This window comes from Macaca thibetana, chromosome 18 (genome assembly GCF_024542745.1).
Source record: "Macaca thibetana thibetana isolate TM-01 chromosome 18, ASM2454274v1, whole genome shotgun sequence".
In the NCBI taxonomy this organism is placed as follows: domain Eukaryota; kingdom Metazoa; phylum Chordata; class Mammalia; order Primates; family Cercopithecidae; genus Macaca; species Macaca thibetana.
In genome coordinates, this window is record NC_065595.1 from 1,093,117 (window position 1) to 1,114,022 (window position 20,906).

Genomic DNA, 20,906 nt, shown 5'->3' on the forward strand with positions numbered 1-20,906 from the left:
ATCAAAAGCCTTAAAATTTGCACATATTTAACCAAGTGGTTTTACTTCTAGAAACTTATCCTAAAGGAAAAATTCTAGGATCACAGCATGAATATGAAAAATTAGAAATAACCTGAATGTCCACAAGTAAGAAATTCATAGCACAGAGTCATATGAGGAAATGCTCTATTTCCTTGATTCAACGATGTCACTGGTTTTAAGATACATCAGTATTATTTTCGTAGTAGTCTTGGGTAGGAAGACAACAGCATTGTAAATATACACATTTTATAAGCCACAGCTCAATTTTAATAACATAAAAAACATGCATCTTTGAATCCAGGAAATATACTTGTCTGCGGCTATTCCCACTAAGAGAAGATTTACTGCTACAGACTCATGTTCATGATGCAGAGGTAACTTCTTAAAGTTCTGTTTGTGACTCACTGAGACAGAGAATGAAAGTGATTAGCAAGCACATTTTATTTATATAGTATAGACAATATTTTAAAGGAGTGTTTTTTAATCAGGTAAGCATATCATAATCACCTGAAAGACTTTTGGAACACAAATTTGCTCCAACCCTATCTGAAACGTGTACTTTTACCTCTAATTTCCAGGGAAGAGATCTCAGACACATATGTTAAACTCTCCAGGTGACTCTAATTTTCACCCCTTTAAACTTATGGCTTAAAGACAGCAAAAGTTAACCAAATTCATTAAGTAATCATAAACCACAAAAATGTGCTAGTTCCTAAGAACTCGAGGAAGTCAGTGAAATTAAGCTCCTACTTCAAATGAAGTAGTATTAAAGAAGACAGAACAAAGAGGGTTAGGTCCCAAGTCCTGAAAACAGGAGTTAAACACTGTTAAGAGGAAACAGGATCCTGGTCACGGGCAAGGACTATGAGAGTGTCCAAGCTGCCTTACGACACATTTCCAAATCTGTTTCTCTGAATAAGTAACACAAGTGTAGGATTCTCAACATCCAAAAGATGTCACCACCACCACGTCCATCTCCAGCATATCTATCCTGAGGAAATGCCCAATGGCCAGCCTAGGAACATAAAAGAGACTAAAGGAAAGGGAAGTTAAGGCCACCATTTCCTTCTGCCACTGGAGTCTACAATAAAATGAGCCTCTACCGTAAGAGTTTAGATCTGAGTTCTTAAATGGATCATTACAGATTGGTGGTTTATGGAGGACTGGAGTAAGCAAGTCTTACTGTAGGAGCACTTAGGTCTTCCCACTACCTCGGTACCAACCAGGTCAGAGGTTTATGCTATAACACTGCTCCCTAGAAAAATCAAAACTGGAAGCAGAAGGGCCATATAAACTACTGACATCCTGGAAACAGCAGTATTTGTGCACGAGTGTGTCAGACAGACTGGACAACATGGACTTCTTCTCACATGGCTTGTCCACAGCCTTTCTCCTGTTTCTCCAGATAACCCAAGAACCACGTGGAGTGAGTCCAAAACAATACACATTTTTGTAAAAGGAGAAAAAGTTAGATGGGTACATTACAGGTTTGCCTTTGACGGCTTATCATGTGCCATACACTTTTCCAAGTATCCTAAATGAGTTACCCCTTTTAAATGGCGCAAAGGTCTTACAAAGTATGTATCTTTACCTCTAATTTACAGATAAGCGAATTGAGACAACAAAGGGGGTAAGTAACCTTACCAAGGCCACACAGATCACTAACAATGGTTGTCTCTGCATGATTCCAAGCAATTGCATTTTGTTTTCCTTTTCTTACTTTGCCCACACCTCTAATGCAGAGACATGCACATGAAAAAAGAGTGGATGGAAGGAAGGATTTTTAAATAAGACTGAAAAATCAAAGTCCTCATAGATTGATTTCTCGCCTACAGCCTATCTGGTTGCCAATTATCTATTAACAAAGTAGCAGAAGACATTTTATATAGAAGATACAATGTTAAAAATTGTTAGAGCCAGAGCTGTCTTTATCTAAAGATCTTCTGCATAGACAGATCTATTCTACCTCATTCATTTTGATAGAAGCATGACATTCTGTTTTGTTACTCTGATTACACAAGCTTTGCTTTAAAGAATTGTTCTGAAAGCTGAATATGAAAGGTAATCTTCATCCAGACATGATAATGTAATGAAATCAACTTATTTTCAATTTACACTTCTACTATATGGGAAAATATAACATAAATTAGTTCAGACCTAGAGCTAATAAATAATATTACCAAAAGTAACTTAAAAAGAAATATTAATTAAGCTATCACTGTTTTCAAAAACATCTCAATTTTAGTTAGAGAACAGAGGGAGTAAGTTTGAAGTAACTTGTTTTATTTAAAATTAGTGAACAACAGAAATAGAATTTTACAACCGACAACTGTAAAATGGTTTTATGCCTCAGTGGTAGGATTTTGGCTAGAAGAAATCTGGAAATGTTAACTAGTATCTTTTCCTTGAGAAAGTTATAGAACCTTAGAGAACGAGAAAAAATTGAAAAGAAGTCAATGTATATAAAAAGATCACATAGTGTTACAGGCACTGGACACAACGGGGTTAATATAAACTGGTACAGAAAATGCAAGAACTCAAGGGCTTATGAGGAATTCTTGTGGAAGAACATTTTCTTCAGTTAAAAAGAGACATCTATATGTATTTTCAAATTTGCATTATTTTAAATAGTTTCCTTTAAAGAGATTTCTTTAGATTTAGTGTATGTTTAATTATTCCTTAACTTTGTCTAATTTTTCAAACTGTCTTGATTTTCAACATTTTTAAAAGCTTTTTAAAAGAATCAATATGCCCTAGTAAGCTTGCTTCTCAGATTTGAAGGTAAGCCTAAGGTGCACATCAACTTTTTAAGATATTTGCTCAATCAAAGGTTAAGATGCATATAAACAGTGAAAGCATACTATTCATCATTTGTTATCTGAAAGGTAGCATCAATTGTGGTTGCTGCCAAACCAAAGAACAAAAGAAAATGATTTAAAAAGTAGATCAATTCTCAGATCTAACAATATGATATTCAGGACACGAGAGAATTCATCTAGGTATATCAGAAGGCAACGTCAAGCATCATTCAAATGGAAAAAGTGGCTTTTCACTTCTCTAAAAACTTAAAACGCAAATGTAGTGGAATAACAACATCTTTTACATGAATATTGAAGTAGTTGCTTATTGAAGTACTTATCCAAAAATAATTAAAGCTAATATATGTCAAAAAATGATAAAGTACTTCAAAATAACAGGATGAAAATTCAAGTTAAAGGACTAAAAATTGCAGCTAGAACTGGAAATGAACGAGCATATGAAAAGAAAAAACAAAGAAATGTTTTCTTGTCTTGATAAACAGATGTGTGTGTGCTTGCGTGCACTTCACTCAAGTATGGCCAAGATCATCAATTTTGTGAACAAATCAAATAAAGTTCTTCATAAAGAACCATCTAAAGGACATTTTCTCTGGTTGAAAGCTAGTTAAATCACGGTAAGTTCAAAAGGCCGAAGCAAAATATACATAAATACATTTTCCTTTACTTTTTAAAGAAGAATTTGTGTTCTCAGACCATCATTGTTTAAGTTAAAACAGTTTTAACCCACGAGGCAATTTTTTGTTTTTTGAAGACAGGGTCTCACTCTGTCACCCAGGCCGCCGTGCAGTGGCGCAATTTTGGCTCACTACAACCTCTGCCTCCCAGGCTCAAGCAATTCTCCAACCTCAGCCTCCTGAGTAGCTGGGACTAAAGATATGCACCACCACACACAACTAATTTTTCTATTTTTTGGCAGAGATGGAATTTTACCATCTTACCCAGGTTGGTCTTGAACTCCTGAGCTCAAGATATCCTCCCGCCTTGGCCTCCCACAGTGCTGGGATTACAGGCATGAGCACCCAGCTGGGAAATGATATTTAAGCAGTAAATACAACTGTGAAAGCTATGAATAGAAAAAAAGGGGCTAGAAATAAATACATTAAAATCGTAAATATAATCGGCCGGGCGTGGTCGCTTACGCCTTACGCCTGTAATCCCAGCACTTTGGGAGGCCAAGGCAGGTGGATCACGAGGTCAGGAGATCGAGACCATCCTGGCTAACACAGTGAAACACCGTCTCTACTAAAAATACAAAAAATTAGTTGGGCATGGTGGCGGGCGCCTGTTGTCCCAGCTACTCGAGAGGCTGAGGCAGGAGAATGGCGTGAACCCAGGAGGCAGAGCTTGCAGTGGGAGAGCTTGCAGTGGGCACAGATGGCGCCAGCGCACTCCAGCCTGGGTGACAGAGCAAGACTCCGTCCAAAAAAAAAAAAAAAAAGAGTATGTTGCAATAGGCCACACAGATTAAGATAACCTTTATAGGCCAGGCGCGGTGGCTCAAGCCTGTAATCCCAGCACTTTGGGAGGCCGAGACGGGCGGATCACGAGGTCAGGAGATCAAGACCATCCTGGCTAACGTGGTGAAACCCCATCTCTACTAAAAAAATACAAAAATCTAGCCGGGTGAGGTGGCAGGCGCCTGTAGTCCCAGCTACTCGGGAGGCTGAGGCAGGAGAATGGCGTGAACCCGGGAGGCGGAGCTTGCAGTGAGCCGAGATCCGGCCACTGAACTCCAGCCTGGGTGACAGAGCAAGACTCCGTCTCAAAAAAAAAAAAAAAAAAATAACCTTTATAAAAAATTTTAAAGCATACAAAATAGTACTGCTTATTGTTTTAATTATAGATATAAACGTAGTAAAACTATTAACAGATACACAGGAATTATAATCTCACATTCAGAATTGGTTACTGCTAATGTGGTGGAAGGTGGAGAAAAGAAAGGAAAAATAGTTATCTATACCCCCTTCCACGGTTACCTAGCTTCAACAACAACTTTCAAAATTCTGTTGTATACACTTCAGTGTTTCTTCTGTGTGTGAATATATGTAATACATACACAAACACACGGCTTCCTTTTCCACCCAGGACGAAATCTGAGAGGATTGGAAAAGTTGACGCCAGGCCCTGTGACCTCCTTTCCAACTGCTTCTTCCCACCCACACCCTTCTTCTGGATGATCTCCTCACACCCTGGAGCATGCTAAAACAGTCCAAGACCTCTGCAGCTGCTCCTCTGCCTGCAACCCTCTTCCCTGTTTCATACCTGTCTGACTGTTTTACCAGTAAGATGTCATTCCAATGTCACCTCACAAGAGAGGCCTTCCTTGACCATCCCATATAGAACACCCCCTTCATCCTCTACTCGTTTTTCCTGCTTCCCATTTTCTTCTTCATAGCCTGATGGTTGGCTACGTGGCATTAGGAGTATACTGCCTTCTCTCCCAGAATTTTAATTCTATTAGAACAGGCTCTGGTTTGTCTTGTTCACTGTTGTATCAACATTTCCTAGACTAGGGCTGGACATGAAGGAGCTCAATACTGACTGATCAAAAGAACTGTGGATTTCATTCTATACATATTTTGAGCCACCTTTTAAAACTTATTCTAATATGTAACTTTTATGTTACTAAACACTTCCTAATCACCATTTTTAAAGCTACACAGTATTCCAACAAGTACACAGGATATAGCAGAGTTTAAATAATCTATTGTTAGACATTTGATTTTTTAAAATATTTATAATGGACATTCTTTAGACTTTGATCAATCATCATTTCTTTAGGATAAATTCCTCAAGTAACAGGTCTTTAATATATATTATCAATGACCCTCCATAAAGGCAACACAGGTGTGCATGCACACTATGCACACCAACGGGGGAGCTTGCTGCATCTATACTAATGAGATGAGCACCACAGTGTTACAGTTTTACCCATGCTCAGCTCCAACGTCTCTTTCAATCTTACTAATTTAATAAGCTAAAAAGTATTCATTTATCTAGTAATTTTGTGTTTATATTACATATAAAGTTACTCATTCCTCAAATCCACCCTACTATGAAGTCTATGTGAAAGAGAATTCAAAAAATGTCCCTCAGCATGGTTTTACTACAGGCAAACAGGAAAGCCTGACTGTGCCTGTCCAGGAAACAAGAATTGAATCTGTCTTCCAGTTCTCCTGCTTCATCTGGAGCCCTCTGGTTAGGGAGATGGAGCCTACCCAAGCCAGGACAGATCCCTCAGGAGCAGACAGCTCGGCTCTCCATGTGGAAGGCCACAACTCACGTGGACCCCGAGGACTGCACTCTTCTTTCACTGAAGGAACCCTTTCACTCTCTGCGTTTCCTACCTAGATTCCTCGGGTCATCTGCCCAAAAGGGAGCAAATCCAAGAAAGGAAGTAGAGGCCAGGCGCGGTGGCTCATGCCTGTAATTCCAGCACTTTGGGAGGCTGAGGTAGGTGGATCATTTGAGGTGAGGAGTTTGAGACCAGCCTAGCCAACATGGTGAAATGCCATCTCTACTAAGAACACAAGAATAGCCAGGTGTAGTGGTACACGCCTATAATCCTAGCTACTCAGGAGGCTGAGGTAGGAGAACTGTGTGAGTCCAGGAGGCAGAGGTTGCAGTGAGCTGAGATTATGCCACTACACTCCAGCCTGGGCAACAGGGTGAGACTCTAGCTCCAAAAGAATAAAAATAAAGGAAGTAGTACATTTTTCCATGAAAGGAGGAAAGATGATGTACATCTTGTCTGTACAAGCTAAAAGTCAATGAAAACTATCAGCCAATAGCTTAAGACTATCAAGACAGCATATGTTTGAAATGGAAACATTCACTGACAAGCATCATTGCATCATTGGCCTTTTGAAAAACTTTATGCACTGAGATGTCAACCAGACATCGTATGTACTGCACTTGGATATTTCAGAATGCTCACCATGGTCAGGGTGTGAAGAGAGTAACAGAACAGACCCACAGCCCCATTCCCAACAGCTGCATCACACAGGAGGGAGCTGCTGATGACCTGCACCCTTAACACAGGTGCAGAATGACCAAGGAAAACCCCTCTGCCGCCACTCTACAGGCAGCGCGCTACCACCACGCTTCCCATGGTTCTCAGAGGGACTGAGGTCAACCCCTCTGCCACCACTCTACAGGCAGCGTGCTACCACCACGCTTCCCATGGTTCTCAGAGGGACTGAGTCACTCAGCAAAATCGTTTACCCCTCTGCCACCACTCTACAGGCAGCGTGCTACCACCACGCTTCCCATGGTTCTCAGAGGGACTGCAGTCACTCAGCAAAATCTTTTACCCCTCTGCCACCACTCTACAGGCAGCGTGCTACCACCACGCTTCCCATGGTTCTCAGAGGGACTGAAGTCACTCAGCAAAATCGTTTACAAGAATTTCAGTGATGCACTGCAACAACATCATGTTTGTAAAATCTGGTCAACTTAACTTTTAACCATCTCAACTCTTAAAACTATATTCTAAATATTTCATAATTTAACTTAATTTTTAAAGTCTTTTCTTTTACCAGAGGAGCCCAGTAGGTGTAGAGATAGCCTATTTTCAATGCTGGCACAAACTGTGAGCAGGATATTACCAGAAAATAGAGATTCAAGAAAAACTTGAATTGTTCATACAAAACCTAAAAAGGAAAAGAGAAAATTAACAAAATTCCTACAAGGAAAAAATTTAATACCTAAATTAAACAGTTAAAATCAGCACAACATATAACCACATTTCCATCAGTGAGAATATGTTCTGATTCAAAGTAAATGTATTAATTTTCACATTGGCTTTCTAATAGCTATATTACAAAGAAAGGTAAGGTTACTCCCAAAATATATTTTAAATAAACTGAAAATAAGACAATTAGGACGTTCAATTATGTTTAAAAATGTCACCTAAAAGTTTTTTTATTTTTCTTATATGAGATTTTCCAGTTTTCCATACTCATTTAGTAAGTTTTTACATGAACATCAAAAAAAGATAGCAAAACCTTCCCAATGTTAGTAAGCCAGTAAATATACAGGTGTATCTTGATAATGACTCAGAAAATCTTACAATGGAAAAGACATATTAATCTTATATTTATGAAGTGGTAAAAAACAAATAAATAGCCACTTTTTTTTTTTTAACACGGACATCCAGGTGGCTTTACAAAGACTGAGTGAACAAGCCAAATGTGAACAGGCTGACTTCACGAGATAGACTGCCTTAATCTCCTGTGGGTATTTACTTCCCTCAAAACATTAAAAAAGACAAAATATAAGAAGTTGTAACTGCAGACCAATTTTCAAGAAGACAACTACTCACCTACTCTTATGGTCTTTGGGTTGTTAATTCTTAATATTTTCAAATATAAAAGAAATTTCACCATTCAGTAAAATATTAGGAATGTCAATACTGCAAGGTTTTGGTTTTGGTTTTTACTTCAAATCATTATCTTTAGGGACGAAAACCCAAGATCTAATATATGAATAGATCTCAATTTACAAATGCCTCTAATTATTAGATTTACACTGAAAATCAAAATGGAACAAAACTTATGTTTACAGATGAGAATAATTCAAACAGCACACCACAATTCAAATCAAACTTGCAAACCTGCAATTTACAAATCGCAATCTCTTTGGATGCCATTTCTATGCCACTTGGAAGGTATGAAAATTTCACCAAGCAGGGCAATGGGTTAAGTGCTCATTGCTGACCTACAGAGTCTGCAACTTGTTTTCAGAAAATGAGGTTATCTGCATCATCATACAGCGATGTGTGGGACTCAAAATCAGTTACACTGACAATGCATTTATGTTCATAATCACGTTCAACCTGCTGTCTAAGAATGTTTTGAATTATTTCATAAATTAATCTCAGCAGGAAATAAAGTGCTTTTTCCTTAGTGATTTCTTTAAAATCTCAGTTAGCATAAATTATATCTATTAGCAATTTTGAAATTGCCATTCGTGGTAAAAATGACATAGAATTCCTACTGTGTAATTACCAAATGTTTCTAAAATACTACATTTTAGATGAAAAGACTAATTTCAGAGACAATCTAAGATAAAAAACTCATATACATGGTAATCATCATACAGTCACATCCACAGGTATTTTCAGCATGCAGCCAATCTGGGCAGGCTGTGTGGACTTACACTGATCAAAGTTAAGCTGCACTGCTGGCTTTAAACGACTGTAATCAATCCTCTACTGTCTACTGACTGAACCTGCTGACCTTTAGGAAAACGTACACTGCTTAGCCAATCTCTGAGATCTGTGAGTATTTAATAATTTAAACCTAAGCAGAAAACAGTGGCTTCATTCAATAAAGATGTGAATATTTATCTGCCTATAAGACAGTTTACATTTTATTATCCTGACAAAAGATCAGTCTTTTAATTATGAAGCCATTAGTTTTGTGGGTTTTAATAAAGAAGTACATTAGATACCAAGTATTTGCCAATCACTAGGTGGATGGGGATGAGGTGGGGGTGGGGGTAAAATCAATGCCCAATACAATGTCAGCGTGATTATTTAAATTAAATATACAAGACAAAGCCGCCCACATTCCATGTAATCAAGAGCTTTTCTTGCAAATAAAAGACCTAAAACATGCCAAAAACTTTGGTATAGAAATATAATCAATACCAGCTTCCTTTTCCTTTAGAAAGATAGATAAATCTATTAAAATAAGGAATGACATACAAAAAACAAAAAGTATTCAACTATTCCAATAGTATGTGAACTGTTTTATAATTTAAGCCAGTAATATCACTAGCAACAAAAAAGTAATAAAATATTTAAACTACAGTATTTAAAATTAACATAATACCCAATTAAACATAACTAATGATATAACAATATAACAAGGTCTGAGATTTATAATGTGAAGTAGCAAATACATCTATATATAAATACGCACATTACAGATACTTTGTTACTGTATCATTTCAATATAAAAAATGTTTCATTTTCTTTGTGAAATCTCTTGGCAGGGCTTAAACATTACATTTACTTTTTTCTCCAAACTAGTTCCCAGCCAAACAAAATGTATAACTTGTTTTCTGATCATTTTATTTACCTTTACTTCATTATGTCTATACTATATTTCTAAAATAATATAAATATTGTTTATCAAGAACTGAAGGCAATAATCAAACTGTACATTTTCCTGAGCTGTACTCTATGATGTAGCCATTAAAAATACACATGAATTATTTAACAATTATTGGGAACACAGATGGTTCAAAAGCAAAAGGACACTGATTTGGATGTGACACAACTCAATACCTAAGTCAGAGTCTCAACAGGCTCCGTCCTACAGCAAAGGAAGCCAGCAATGTCTGACACACAACCCATCTCCAAGAATGCAATAGTCTTACCCCAGGTATAAAGGTAAACACATTGTATTTTTGATTTTTTATAGAATTCCTGGGATGTTTTTCTTCACACTTTTCAGGACATCCAAGCCATACTGTGCGAGCTTTCAGTTCTTTCTTTCTTTGACAAATATTTACCAGCCAATCACAGCAACTGTATGAAACAAAAGATACATATTGTGTACTTTTTTTTTTTGCTTTTTAAAAAAGTTCAAACTAATTGTACACATTTAGAGCCAATACTGATTATTTCTGTATTTATCAGACACTAATAGCACACCTAATGCTAATCTGTGGGGTTCTTCTTATAACAGGTTGGTTACACAAATTTAAATTTGACATAAAAATACAAAGTCTTAGATAAATATACAATGGCTTCTAGAACCCCAGGGGAATTATCTTTCTGTTTAGACACTCTTACTGGCAAAATAAAACCATTAATATTCTGAAGCGGTCAATGCTCTGTATGTTGAGAAAAGGCATAGCTATAGGTTACCCACTGGTAATTCCCAACATACCATTCAATGATAAAAGTCCTTAGATTTCAATTAATCCAGGATGTGACTCATTCTCTGAAGTAATAACCACTTTTTCCACTCTTAAAAAATGACTTTTCCAGTAGTATTAACTAATGCAATATTAAGACTTACAGCTCAGGCCAGGCATGGTGGCTCACATCTGTAATCCCAGCACTTTGGGAGGCCAAAGCAGGCAGATCACCTGAGGTCAGGAGTTCGAGACCAGCCTGGCCAACATGGTAAAACTCTGTCTCTACTAAAAATAAAAAAATTAGCCAGCTGTGGTGGCAGGCACCTGTAATCCCAGCTACTCAGGAGGCTGAGAAAGGAGAATAGCTTGAATCTGGGAGGCAGAGGTTGCAGTGAGCCAAGACAATGCCACTGCACTTCAGCCTAGGCAAGCCTCCATCTTAAAAAAAAAAAAAATTTACAGCTCAATCCAATATTTAAAGAGAATACAAATGTTTCCTGTGATATTCTAATGATAAAAGCTTGACTGTATTTCCACACAGCTCTCTTCATCTATGCAGTAAATATTTTAACTTTAAATTTACCCTGTTCCAATAGTGTCTGGGTTTCAGGAGCACTCTTCCCCTTCTTGGTCATCTAAGCCATTGTTTGGGGGTGGAGAGTATAGAGTTTCTAGTAAAGTAACTTTTCTTAAAATACTTCAGAAAATGACGAAAAGGTATCAAATTCATCTCTTTTAAGCACAAAACAATCATGAACTTAAACTTCAGTATTAACATCTTGGTTTAATTCAGATTTTCAAAATGTAGAGAAAGACTAAGAATGGCTTATTAAAGGAAGTTGTTAAATCTCACCTTCTAATTATATTCAAGGCTAGAATAGAAAGCCTGCTGTATAAGTCAAATATTCTTCATTTCTGTGACAAAGGAAGCTTAAAAGTTAACAAAAAATTTTGCATAAAAATGACAGCATATGGCTGATTATAAAATGAGGCTGACACATCAGAGCTCCATCGCAGAACTGCTGTCTCCCACGCTGGAGTGCCACATCCTTACTACAATCGTAATGCTCTCATGCTTTAGAAATCACTTTACAAATACTGAAAACTTACAGGTTTCAGTATTTGAATTTATCAATTTGAATATATGAAGTAAACTTCATAAATCTCCCATAGTAGCATACCTTATGAGGCTGCATGTGTGTGTGTCTCAACTGAAGTTGGTACTATCCCTATGAATATTCATCTAATTCTCAGCTATGCTGGGAAGACCTTCACATTGAAAGGTCAGAGGTTGGTTTTTCGGAGGCTGCCCATCCCTAACAGGGACTGTTCCAGCATGAGAAGGACTGCCAAGCACTGCTCCCTTAAGCAGCACTCTCTCACGGGGCTGATGCTCTGCCATGGGGATAGCCAAGGAAGCCAGCTCCCCCCACCCTTATTCTAGAACTTCCACCGCAGCACACAAAGACTGAGCTGTGCAAGAATGGAATATCTTAGCACTGCCATCATCACTTTTGAAACAATAAACCCAAACACCTCCAAACTGAAAGCATACTTTCAAGTCCACAACAGTTATAAATCAGGGTGGTATTAAAGTGATTTAAGATTATCAAAACAAGTATGTTCACCATTACTATTTCTTGGTAAGGTAGGAAAGGAAATGGTCAAGTAGATTTCAGTAAAATGATGATGATATTTGATCTGTTTATGCTTGAATGAAAGAAAAATTAAATAAGGCTTCAAATAAAAAAGAGTAAGCTTTCGGCCGGGCGCGGTGGTTCAAGCCTGTAATCCCAGCACTTTGGGAGGCCGAGACGGGCGGATCACGAGGTCAGGAGATCGAGACCATCCTGGCTAACACAATGAAACCCCGTCTCTACTAAAAATACAAAAAAATTAGCCGGGCGAGGTGGCGGGCGCCTGTAGTCCCAGCTACTCGGGAGGCTGAGGCAGGAGAATGGCGTAAACCCGGGAGGCGGAGCTTGCAGTGAGCCGAGATAGCGCCACTGCACTCCAGCCTGGGCGACAGAGCGAGACTCCGTCTCAAAAAAAAAAAAAAAAAAAAAAAGAGTAAGCTTTCAATGACTATTTCTCTCACCTTACCTGTTGCTTGTACTGTCCAGTTCGAACGCTCTCACATGCCTCCTTCCCTCCAGCACCCCCACTGTGGTGCCATGCAGACTGCGACTGCTCTGTGCTCTCCTCCACTCTGAGTCGCCTTCCCCTCATAGGGGAAGGAGGGGCTCATGGGCCCTCCTTCCCCAATTCCTCCCACCAACAGCAGCTATAAATCATCACTCTTTTACCTGGTGACAGCACACACTCCCAGTGCCAGGAAAATCCTAGTTATGTTACCTAAGAATTACCATCTCAGACACCTGCAACTACACTAGACTGATGCCGGACTCCCACACTACATAGTTGAGAAAACTGGAAGTCCCACAGGCAAGTGACTTCTCTAAGACTAAACCACTAGTTAACGGCAGAGTTGAAACGAGAGCCTGGATCTCAACCCCCTACCACATCAGTACCATGTCCATTCACTGAGCTGACAACAGGCAGAGGCCAGCTCTCATTCAAGTTCATGCACCACCTTTCCTCAGCCCAGGCATGGCACCACAGCCATTCAAGAGATGATGAAAAAAAAAATGAATCACTTGTGAGCAGGCAACAAAACACAATGGAAAAACATGCACTTTAAAGTCATGTTTTTGGAAACAATCACCAGCAAGTGACCCTACGGAAGCTCCTTGGTCTGAGTCTTTGTTCGCTCATCTGCAAAGCACTGACGAAAGTGGACTTAATACATTATGAAAGCGCAGCACAATGCCGCCCACAGAGGAAGCCCCCAAGGCCTCAGTCTTCACTCTCCTGCTTCCTAACATCCCACTCAAAAGGTCACCCTCCTCACAATAGTAACTTGGGCACAGAGAGTAGCCAGGCCTGGACTGTCCAAATGAGCATCCATTGGCTCCATGTGGCAACCTGCATTTCAATTAATTAAAATTAAATAAAACTTATAATCCAGTTCCCTCAGTCACATTAGCCACATCTCAAGAGCTCAGTGGGCACCCGGGCTAGTGGCTACCATAGTGGACATCACAGATGGAGAATATTCCATTACTGCAGTGAGTTCTACTAGACAGCACTGGCATCAACAGAGCACACTGCAAGCTGGGTCACAGGTGCAAGACAGGCTTCAAATGAACACATTCTCTTCAGCATTTCAAATAGAGCAAAATTCTTCAAGAATGGAATCAGATATGAATTTTTGCTCTACGACACATAATTATCTACTCTGACGTTCTAGTATACAAGTCAGACAAATTCAAAATGAAAAATCAAATATTTACATCTAAGTATTTGAAAAGATACATATAAAATTTAGAAAATATAAACTTTATAGCATTATCTGATATTAACATGTTCTTCCAGACAAAAGATACTATAAATGCAAGACCACTGTCTGCAAAACATGAGCATTGTAAACAACAGCAGCAACAGAAACCTCAACGCCAACATCACTGTCAGCAACTACATGAACTAATGCCTCACTGACATCACTCTTCTTTAGAAACTCTAAATTACATGCCCGCTGCTAAAAACATATATATTCAACATTTTACTCGGTTTTTCCTCTATAATCCTGTACCAGTAAATCTAAGATGCCTAGACTTTGATGATACAATTACATTATTCATATCACTGTGCTACTAACACCTGTTAACATGTAAAAATGTTATTACTAATAATTTTATTGTGTACAGACAGAATAAAGTAGTGGTTAAGACGCCACTATCAAATCATGTGTGACTACACAAAACTGAACGAATACACTCGCAACAGGCGTGAGGTGTGAAAGGCCTGCAGGTGTGCCAGAACTGCCCTTGGATCACGCAGCCAGAAACCACTACGTGGGGGAGTCAGGCGACTTCCACGCTAGGAGTAAAGGGCATGAGTCCCAAGGATACAGAAACACTGTAACGAAAACGGTAAGTTTAAGCCTCACTGAGTAGTAGAGCTAAAAAGGGAAAATGAAATATGGGGAATTTTTTGAGGACAAAAATGTGAGGAAGGCATACTGGTAAATATTGCAAAACAAGAGAGAGCAGCAAGCAGAAGTCCTTCGGAGACAGCAACTGGGAGCTTTCCTCAATAGCATTTCTATGTATGCGAAATAATTTCTAAATTATTGATTATTCAGAAACATTTTCCCCTCTGTATTTAAATTGCCTTACACCATCAAGTCCAGCTGAAACTAAATCCAGTGGTGTACAAGTTATACTTTTTTTCTTAAAATGTTTTAGGATTAGCAGCTTTTCATAAAATGCCTCTATAACCAAATCACAACATTAAACAAAGCATTTTAACACATCAAGAGCCTATCTTCTAAAATTTTAACTAGTCACAATTAAATAATTCCCATAGTTTTTGCCTCCTTTCTCTCCACCCCCCAAAAATTAGACAATTATTATATCCAATTTAAAAGCAACACAATGCTAATATCTTCTTAAAAGATGACATGCTTCTGTGCCCCCAACGTCTGCCAATTAGCTGAGGACGTTAGAACTAGGAATGATCCCAGCATTTGATACCTCCCCTCCCTTCTTATGGAAATGCCATTCACTGGCTCCACTTTCCTAAGGACAAAGTGATTTTTGATAACAGGTGAAATGTAAATCTCGTGAGAAAGACATTAACCCAGACCAGAGAACTATCAATGTGCCTCACAGCAGCTTACAGAAAGGTGTATTCACCCACAGGAAAAAGATTCCGAGTTGTGAAAGACAGAAATCAGAACAATTTTTCCAAGTGTCCAAGTTGGGGTTTTTGTCAAATAAAAATGAGAAAGCAGGTCTCAAGCCATGAAGAAATTAAAGCCTACTCGCTCAGTCTTTTAATAATCATTTTAAAATGATCCTTACTACTTACAGGATCTACAAATAGAAACACACTGAAATATTTACAACTCATTAATATGAGTTACAATCTACCTGTATTGCAATATTCCAAACATTTTCCTCCTGCAGTTAAACTAATTGTGTAAATTAGAATACAAATTAGAATAAATCTTCTATTCTTTGAGCCACCAAATAATAATGTTAGTAACAATGAATTTTATAATGCCTGGTTATTTGGGAAATTAAAAAGTAGCAAACATTGACAACTGAAAATTGATAAGAAATAAATAAATAAACAAGACTAATCTACTTGCTAAATGTATAGTTTGATTCTCTATGGTGCAGGGTTTAATTTCCATAACCATTTCTCAGTGTAGTAGATATCTTTTGAACAAGAAGAGCACGACAATACCTCAGGTTGCCTCTCATCCCATATGGCAGTAGGACATTCCTTAGCACCACACAGACTGATTACAGGCTGCCAAGATGGCTCAGCTAGCTTTTTCCACATGATCCCAATTTATTAAGATAAAGACTTTCAGCCTGGGTAACACAGAAAGATCCTGCCTCTATAAAAATAAAGTATCCAGGTGTGGTGGCACATGATTACAGTCCCAGCTACTTGGGAGGCTGTGCTGAAAGAACTGCTTGAGCCCTGGAGGTCAAGACTGCTGTGAGCCATAATGGCACCACTGCACTCCAGCCTGGGTGACAGAGCGAGATCCTGTCTCAAAAAGAAAAAAATAAAAAATAAAAGATAAAGACTTTATAGACAAATCTAAGATATTTTACTAAGCTGTTTTAACTCCCCCAAACACGGATGTTTTTGCTGCTACCATCTACATTTTCAAATATATTCTTAATATTTTCCTTAAGAAAAGGAGTATATTACAAGTAAAACCTAAAATTTGGCTGTTATGTTCCATCTGGTAAAAACAAAATCATGTGAAAAACCAGAAAAATTCAATAATGTATTTAACACTATGATGAGACTGAGAACATTCTGAAGTTCACAATTCTTGTTAACTACCTGACTAGTACAGTACTGGTATGGTACTGTTACTAATACGGCCAAATAAGTACCACTTCCAAAACACACAGGGTCTGTTAAGAGTCCCCACCATGACCACCACACTGTCCATGTCCCCAGCACTGCACCCATCAGTGCCCAGTTCCCATTTCCTCTATGAACGTCCCGCAGTCTCCCCCAGTACCCAGTGATTTTCCACACACACTAAAAACCACCTAACAGCCTGGACACAGATTCTCAACCTTCTCAACCCAATGATCTCCAAGGTGATGTCCCTCTAGGATGGGGAGACCAGGCATTTACCACAGAGCTATTCCACTTCAAAGACGGCAAATCAGGATCTTATTCAGGCCACACCTCCATGTCCTAGCAATTTTTCCAGTTCAGAAAGCAAAAAGGAAGGGCTTTAGGTCACCAGGTTGGGACCTGGTTCATTTCTGGGCTGGCCCTTACCTGTCACAAAAGGGACTCTTTCAGTTCTTGGCTGTAAACAGTGGTGAGAACACCCACCTTCTTTAAGAAGGGAACATATGGACCACAGAAGAAAAGCACTTAGCCTTTCCCCACACAAATTCAGAACACTTGCTTCTCAGCCACTCCCACAGCCAGTAAATTGGGAGCAGTCAACCCTCTGCGCCTACAAACTCATCAATTCCCATCGTCGTGGGGACCTACCTCACCACAACTCCCCACACCACACTTCCTCAGCTCTGTCATCACCCAGGCTCTTCCCCGATGGATACATCACCGTAAATTTATGCCTAGTTCAATACAAATTATTATTGATTTTCTTTTGCTGATTATTGATGATCTCTACCAAAGCATGACCAAATTTTCCCATTTTTTTCAGCCCTCGTCTGAATCCTAATCATATCCTTACTCAATTGACCTGACGTTACCAATTAAGAATACAAGTCACAGTCACCACCACTATTTCATTCTTCCTCCCCTAGTTTTCCTCCTGCCAAAAAGGATGGACATTATTCTTCCTTTCCAATACATCCTCTTTCCAAAGGTGTCACCTCCTTATTCTTCACAGAGCTACACCACATGTCTCCCAACCTTTTCAAGAACATCATCCTTCTGTGTGGCTTCCACTATCACCACGATGATAAGGACTCTGCAGCTTACATCTCCAAAGCCTGCTTCTGGGTCTGACAAAACTACGCATTGGACCACTTCTCCTGCCAATGCTTTGGTTTGTTTCTTAATACAAGATAGATTTCTTTAAAAAAAAAAAAGTTATCTGGTTTAGTTAAGTAGGATCTTTAAAAAACCCACAGTCCACATCTGCTTAATGCTGCAATACTGCCAGCTCCTGCCTGGGAAAGAACAAGGTGACGGAGCCGCTTCTCATCGCCACTGCACAATGCTGTACGTTCTAGCCAGCTCCACGAGGCAAGGCACACAGACCATAAAGGAAGAAGTAATACCACTGCTATTTGCAGATGGCACGACTGTCTTTATAGATTACAAGAAATCTACAAAACCACTCTTACCACCAGTGAGTTCAGCAAGGTTATAGGATAAAGGATCAAACATACAAAATCAACTGTATTTCTATACACTAGCAATGAAAATGTGGAATCAAAAATTTTAAATACCAAACCATTTACAATCACTACAAAAAAATACTTAGGAGTAAATCTAATATTTGCATGCTGAAAACTACAAAACGCTGGTGAAAGAGATCAAATTATCTCCAAATAAAATGGAGCAAAAGGAACCATGTTCATGATCTAGAAGACTCGACATAGGAAACATGTCAATTCCCCCCCCAAACTAATATAATACATAGGCTCAACACAAGTCCTAACAAAATCCTAGTAAGGATTTTGTAGATACGAACAAGATTATTCTAAAATTTATAGGGGAAGGCAAAGGAACTAGAATAACTTAAAGATTTCTGAAAAAGAAGAAGAAGAAGAATCAGCCTACCCACGTTAAGACTTTCCATAAAGCCACAGTACAGCACACTGTGTGGTACTGGCAGAACTGACACACTGATGAGATGGAGAAGAGAACAGAACCAAGGTCATAGAGAGCCCCGCTCATGTACAATCAAGTGGTATTAGAACATCTTGATACACACTGGCTAAAAAATGAACTTCAATCTAAATCTCTCACCTTACCAAAAAAATTTTTTTTAAATATTCAGACATAAAGCTATAATACACATACAAGAAAATCTTCAACAGAGAGTTTTGTGAAATTCTTACTATGATACCAAAAGCACAATTCACAAAAGTAACAAAAGCAATAAATCAGACCTCACCAAAATTAAAAACACTGGATCCACCGAAATCTCTCTGAATCTCAACGGATGGAAAGACAAGATACAGACTGGCAACATGGTGAAACCCTGTCTCTACTAAAATACCCACACAAAAAAACTTATCCAGGCATGGTGGTGGGCACCTGTAGTCCCAGCTACTCGAGAGGCTGAGGCAGGAGAATGGACCCAAGAGGCGGAAGTTGCAGTGAGCAAGATACAGCCACTTCACTCCAACCTGGGCAACAGAGCGAGACTCTGTCTTAAAAAAAAAAGAAAATATGTCCAACTACATATCTGACAGAGGACCCATAGTTAGAATATGTAAAGAACTCTCCAAATTCAACAAGAAAAAAAAATAATCAAACACCACAACTAGAAATTAAAAATGGAAAAACATTTACTTAATAGAGTACACAAATGGCAAAAAGATGTCCAACCTCACTAGCATTAGGAAAATGGAAATGAAAAACACAATCAACCATCACTCCACATCTACTAGAACAGCTACAATCAAAAGCAGTGACAACACCCAATGTTGGCACAGACGAAAATAAACTGGATCTCTCAAATACTGCTAGTGCAAATGTAAAATGGTATAGCCACTATGGGAAATAGTTTGGCAGTTTCTTAAAAAGCTAAATATACAGCCGGGCCCAATGGCTCACACCTGCATTCGCAACACTTTGGGAGGCCAAGATGGGAGGATCACGAGGTCAGGAGATCGAGACCATCCTGGTTAACACGGTGAAACCCCGTCTCTACCAAAAATACAAAAAATTAGCCGGGTGTGGTGGCGGGCGCCTGTAGTCTCAGGCACTCAGGAGGCTGAGGCAGGAGAATGGCGTGAACCCAGGAGGCAGAGCTTGCAGTGAGCCAAGACTGCGCCACTGCACTCCAGCCTGGGCGACAGAGCGAGGCTCTGTCTCAAAAAAAAAAAAAGCTAAGTATACACCTACCATACAACCCAGCAGTGAAGTTTCTGGACATTTATTCCAGAGAAATGAAAACTTATGCCCACACACACACAAACGTACACAATTGTTCATGGCAGCCTTATTTCTAACATCCAAAAAATTGAAACAACCTATACAACAGCTTGGATGGCTCTCACAGCATTATGTTGAATGAAATAGGCCAACCTCAAAAAACAAATCACATAATACAGGTATCACTACAATAAGGAAAAAAATAGAAAAATTTTTAAGTATCACATATTGAGTAATTTCAGTTATGTAACATTCTTGATATTAAAACGAGATGGAGAATCGATAAGAGGTTTCCAAGGCCAGGGGTCAGAGGGACGGGAGTGGCTGTGGCACAGGAAGCTCCCTGTGGGGCTGGAATGGTTCTGCATCTTGGCTGCGGTGGTGATTACACAGATCAACACCTGATGAAATCACAGAGAACCGCGCACACACACACACACACACGCACACACACACACTGTGCCAAGGTAAGTGTCCTGGTTTCATATTATAGTTATATAAGATGTAACCACTGGGGTAAACTGGGTGAAAAATACAAGAAACTTGATATGGTTTGGCTGTGTCCCCACCCAAATCTCATCTTGACTTTAAATCCCACAATTCCCATGTGTTGTGGGAGGAACCCGGTGGGAGGTGATTGAGTTATGGGGAAGGGTCTTTCCTGGACTGTTCTCGTAATAGTGAATGAGTCTCACGAGATCTGATGATTTTAAAAACGGGTTTTTCTACACAAGCTCTCTTTGCCTGCTGCCATCCACATAAGATGTGACTTGTTCCTCCTTGTCTTCCACCATGATTGTGAGGCCTCCCCAGCCATGTGGAACTTTGAGTCCAATGGAACCTCTTTCTTTTGTAAATTGCCCAGTCTCCAGTATGTCTTTATTAGCAGTGTGAAAATGAACTAATACAAGACCCGTCTATACCATTTTTGCAATTCCTGTAACTCTCTAATTATTTCCAAATTCAAAATTTAAAAAAAAAATTATTTTTAAAGTAAAATAA

At 39.0% G+C, this 20,906-nt stretch overlaps 1 protein-coding gene across 2 annotated transcripts in view; it reads right to left on the reverse strand.

The window, feature by feature from the left end:
* ATP9B (ATPase phospholipid transporting 9B (putative)) overlaps positions 1-20,906 on the reverse strand; it is a 295,408-nt gene that overhangs the window by 246,992 nt on the left and 27,510 nt on the right. For both annotated transcript variants that reach the window (XM_050768237.1, XM_050768236.1), the window contains exons 3-4: positions 10,227-10,377; positions 7,379-7,492 (exon numbers count right to left, since the gene is read on the reverse strand). In XM_050768237.1, the coding sequence (XP_050624194.1) occupies positions 7,379-7,492; positions 10,227-10,377 (265 nt within the window). The remainder of the gene's footprint in view (positions 1-7,378; positions 7,493-10,226; positions 10,378-20,906) is intronic.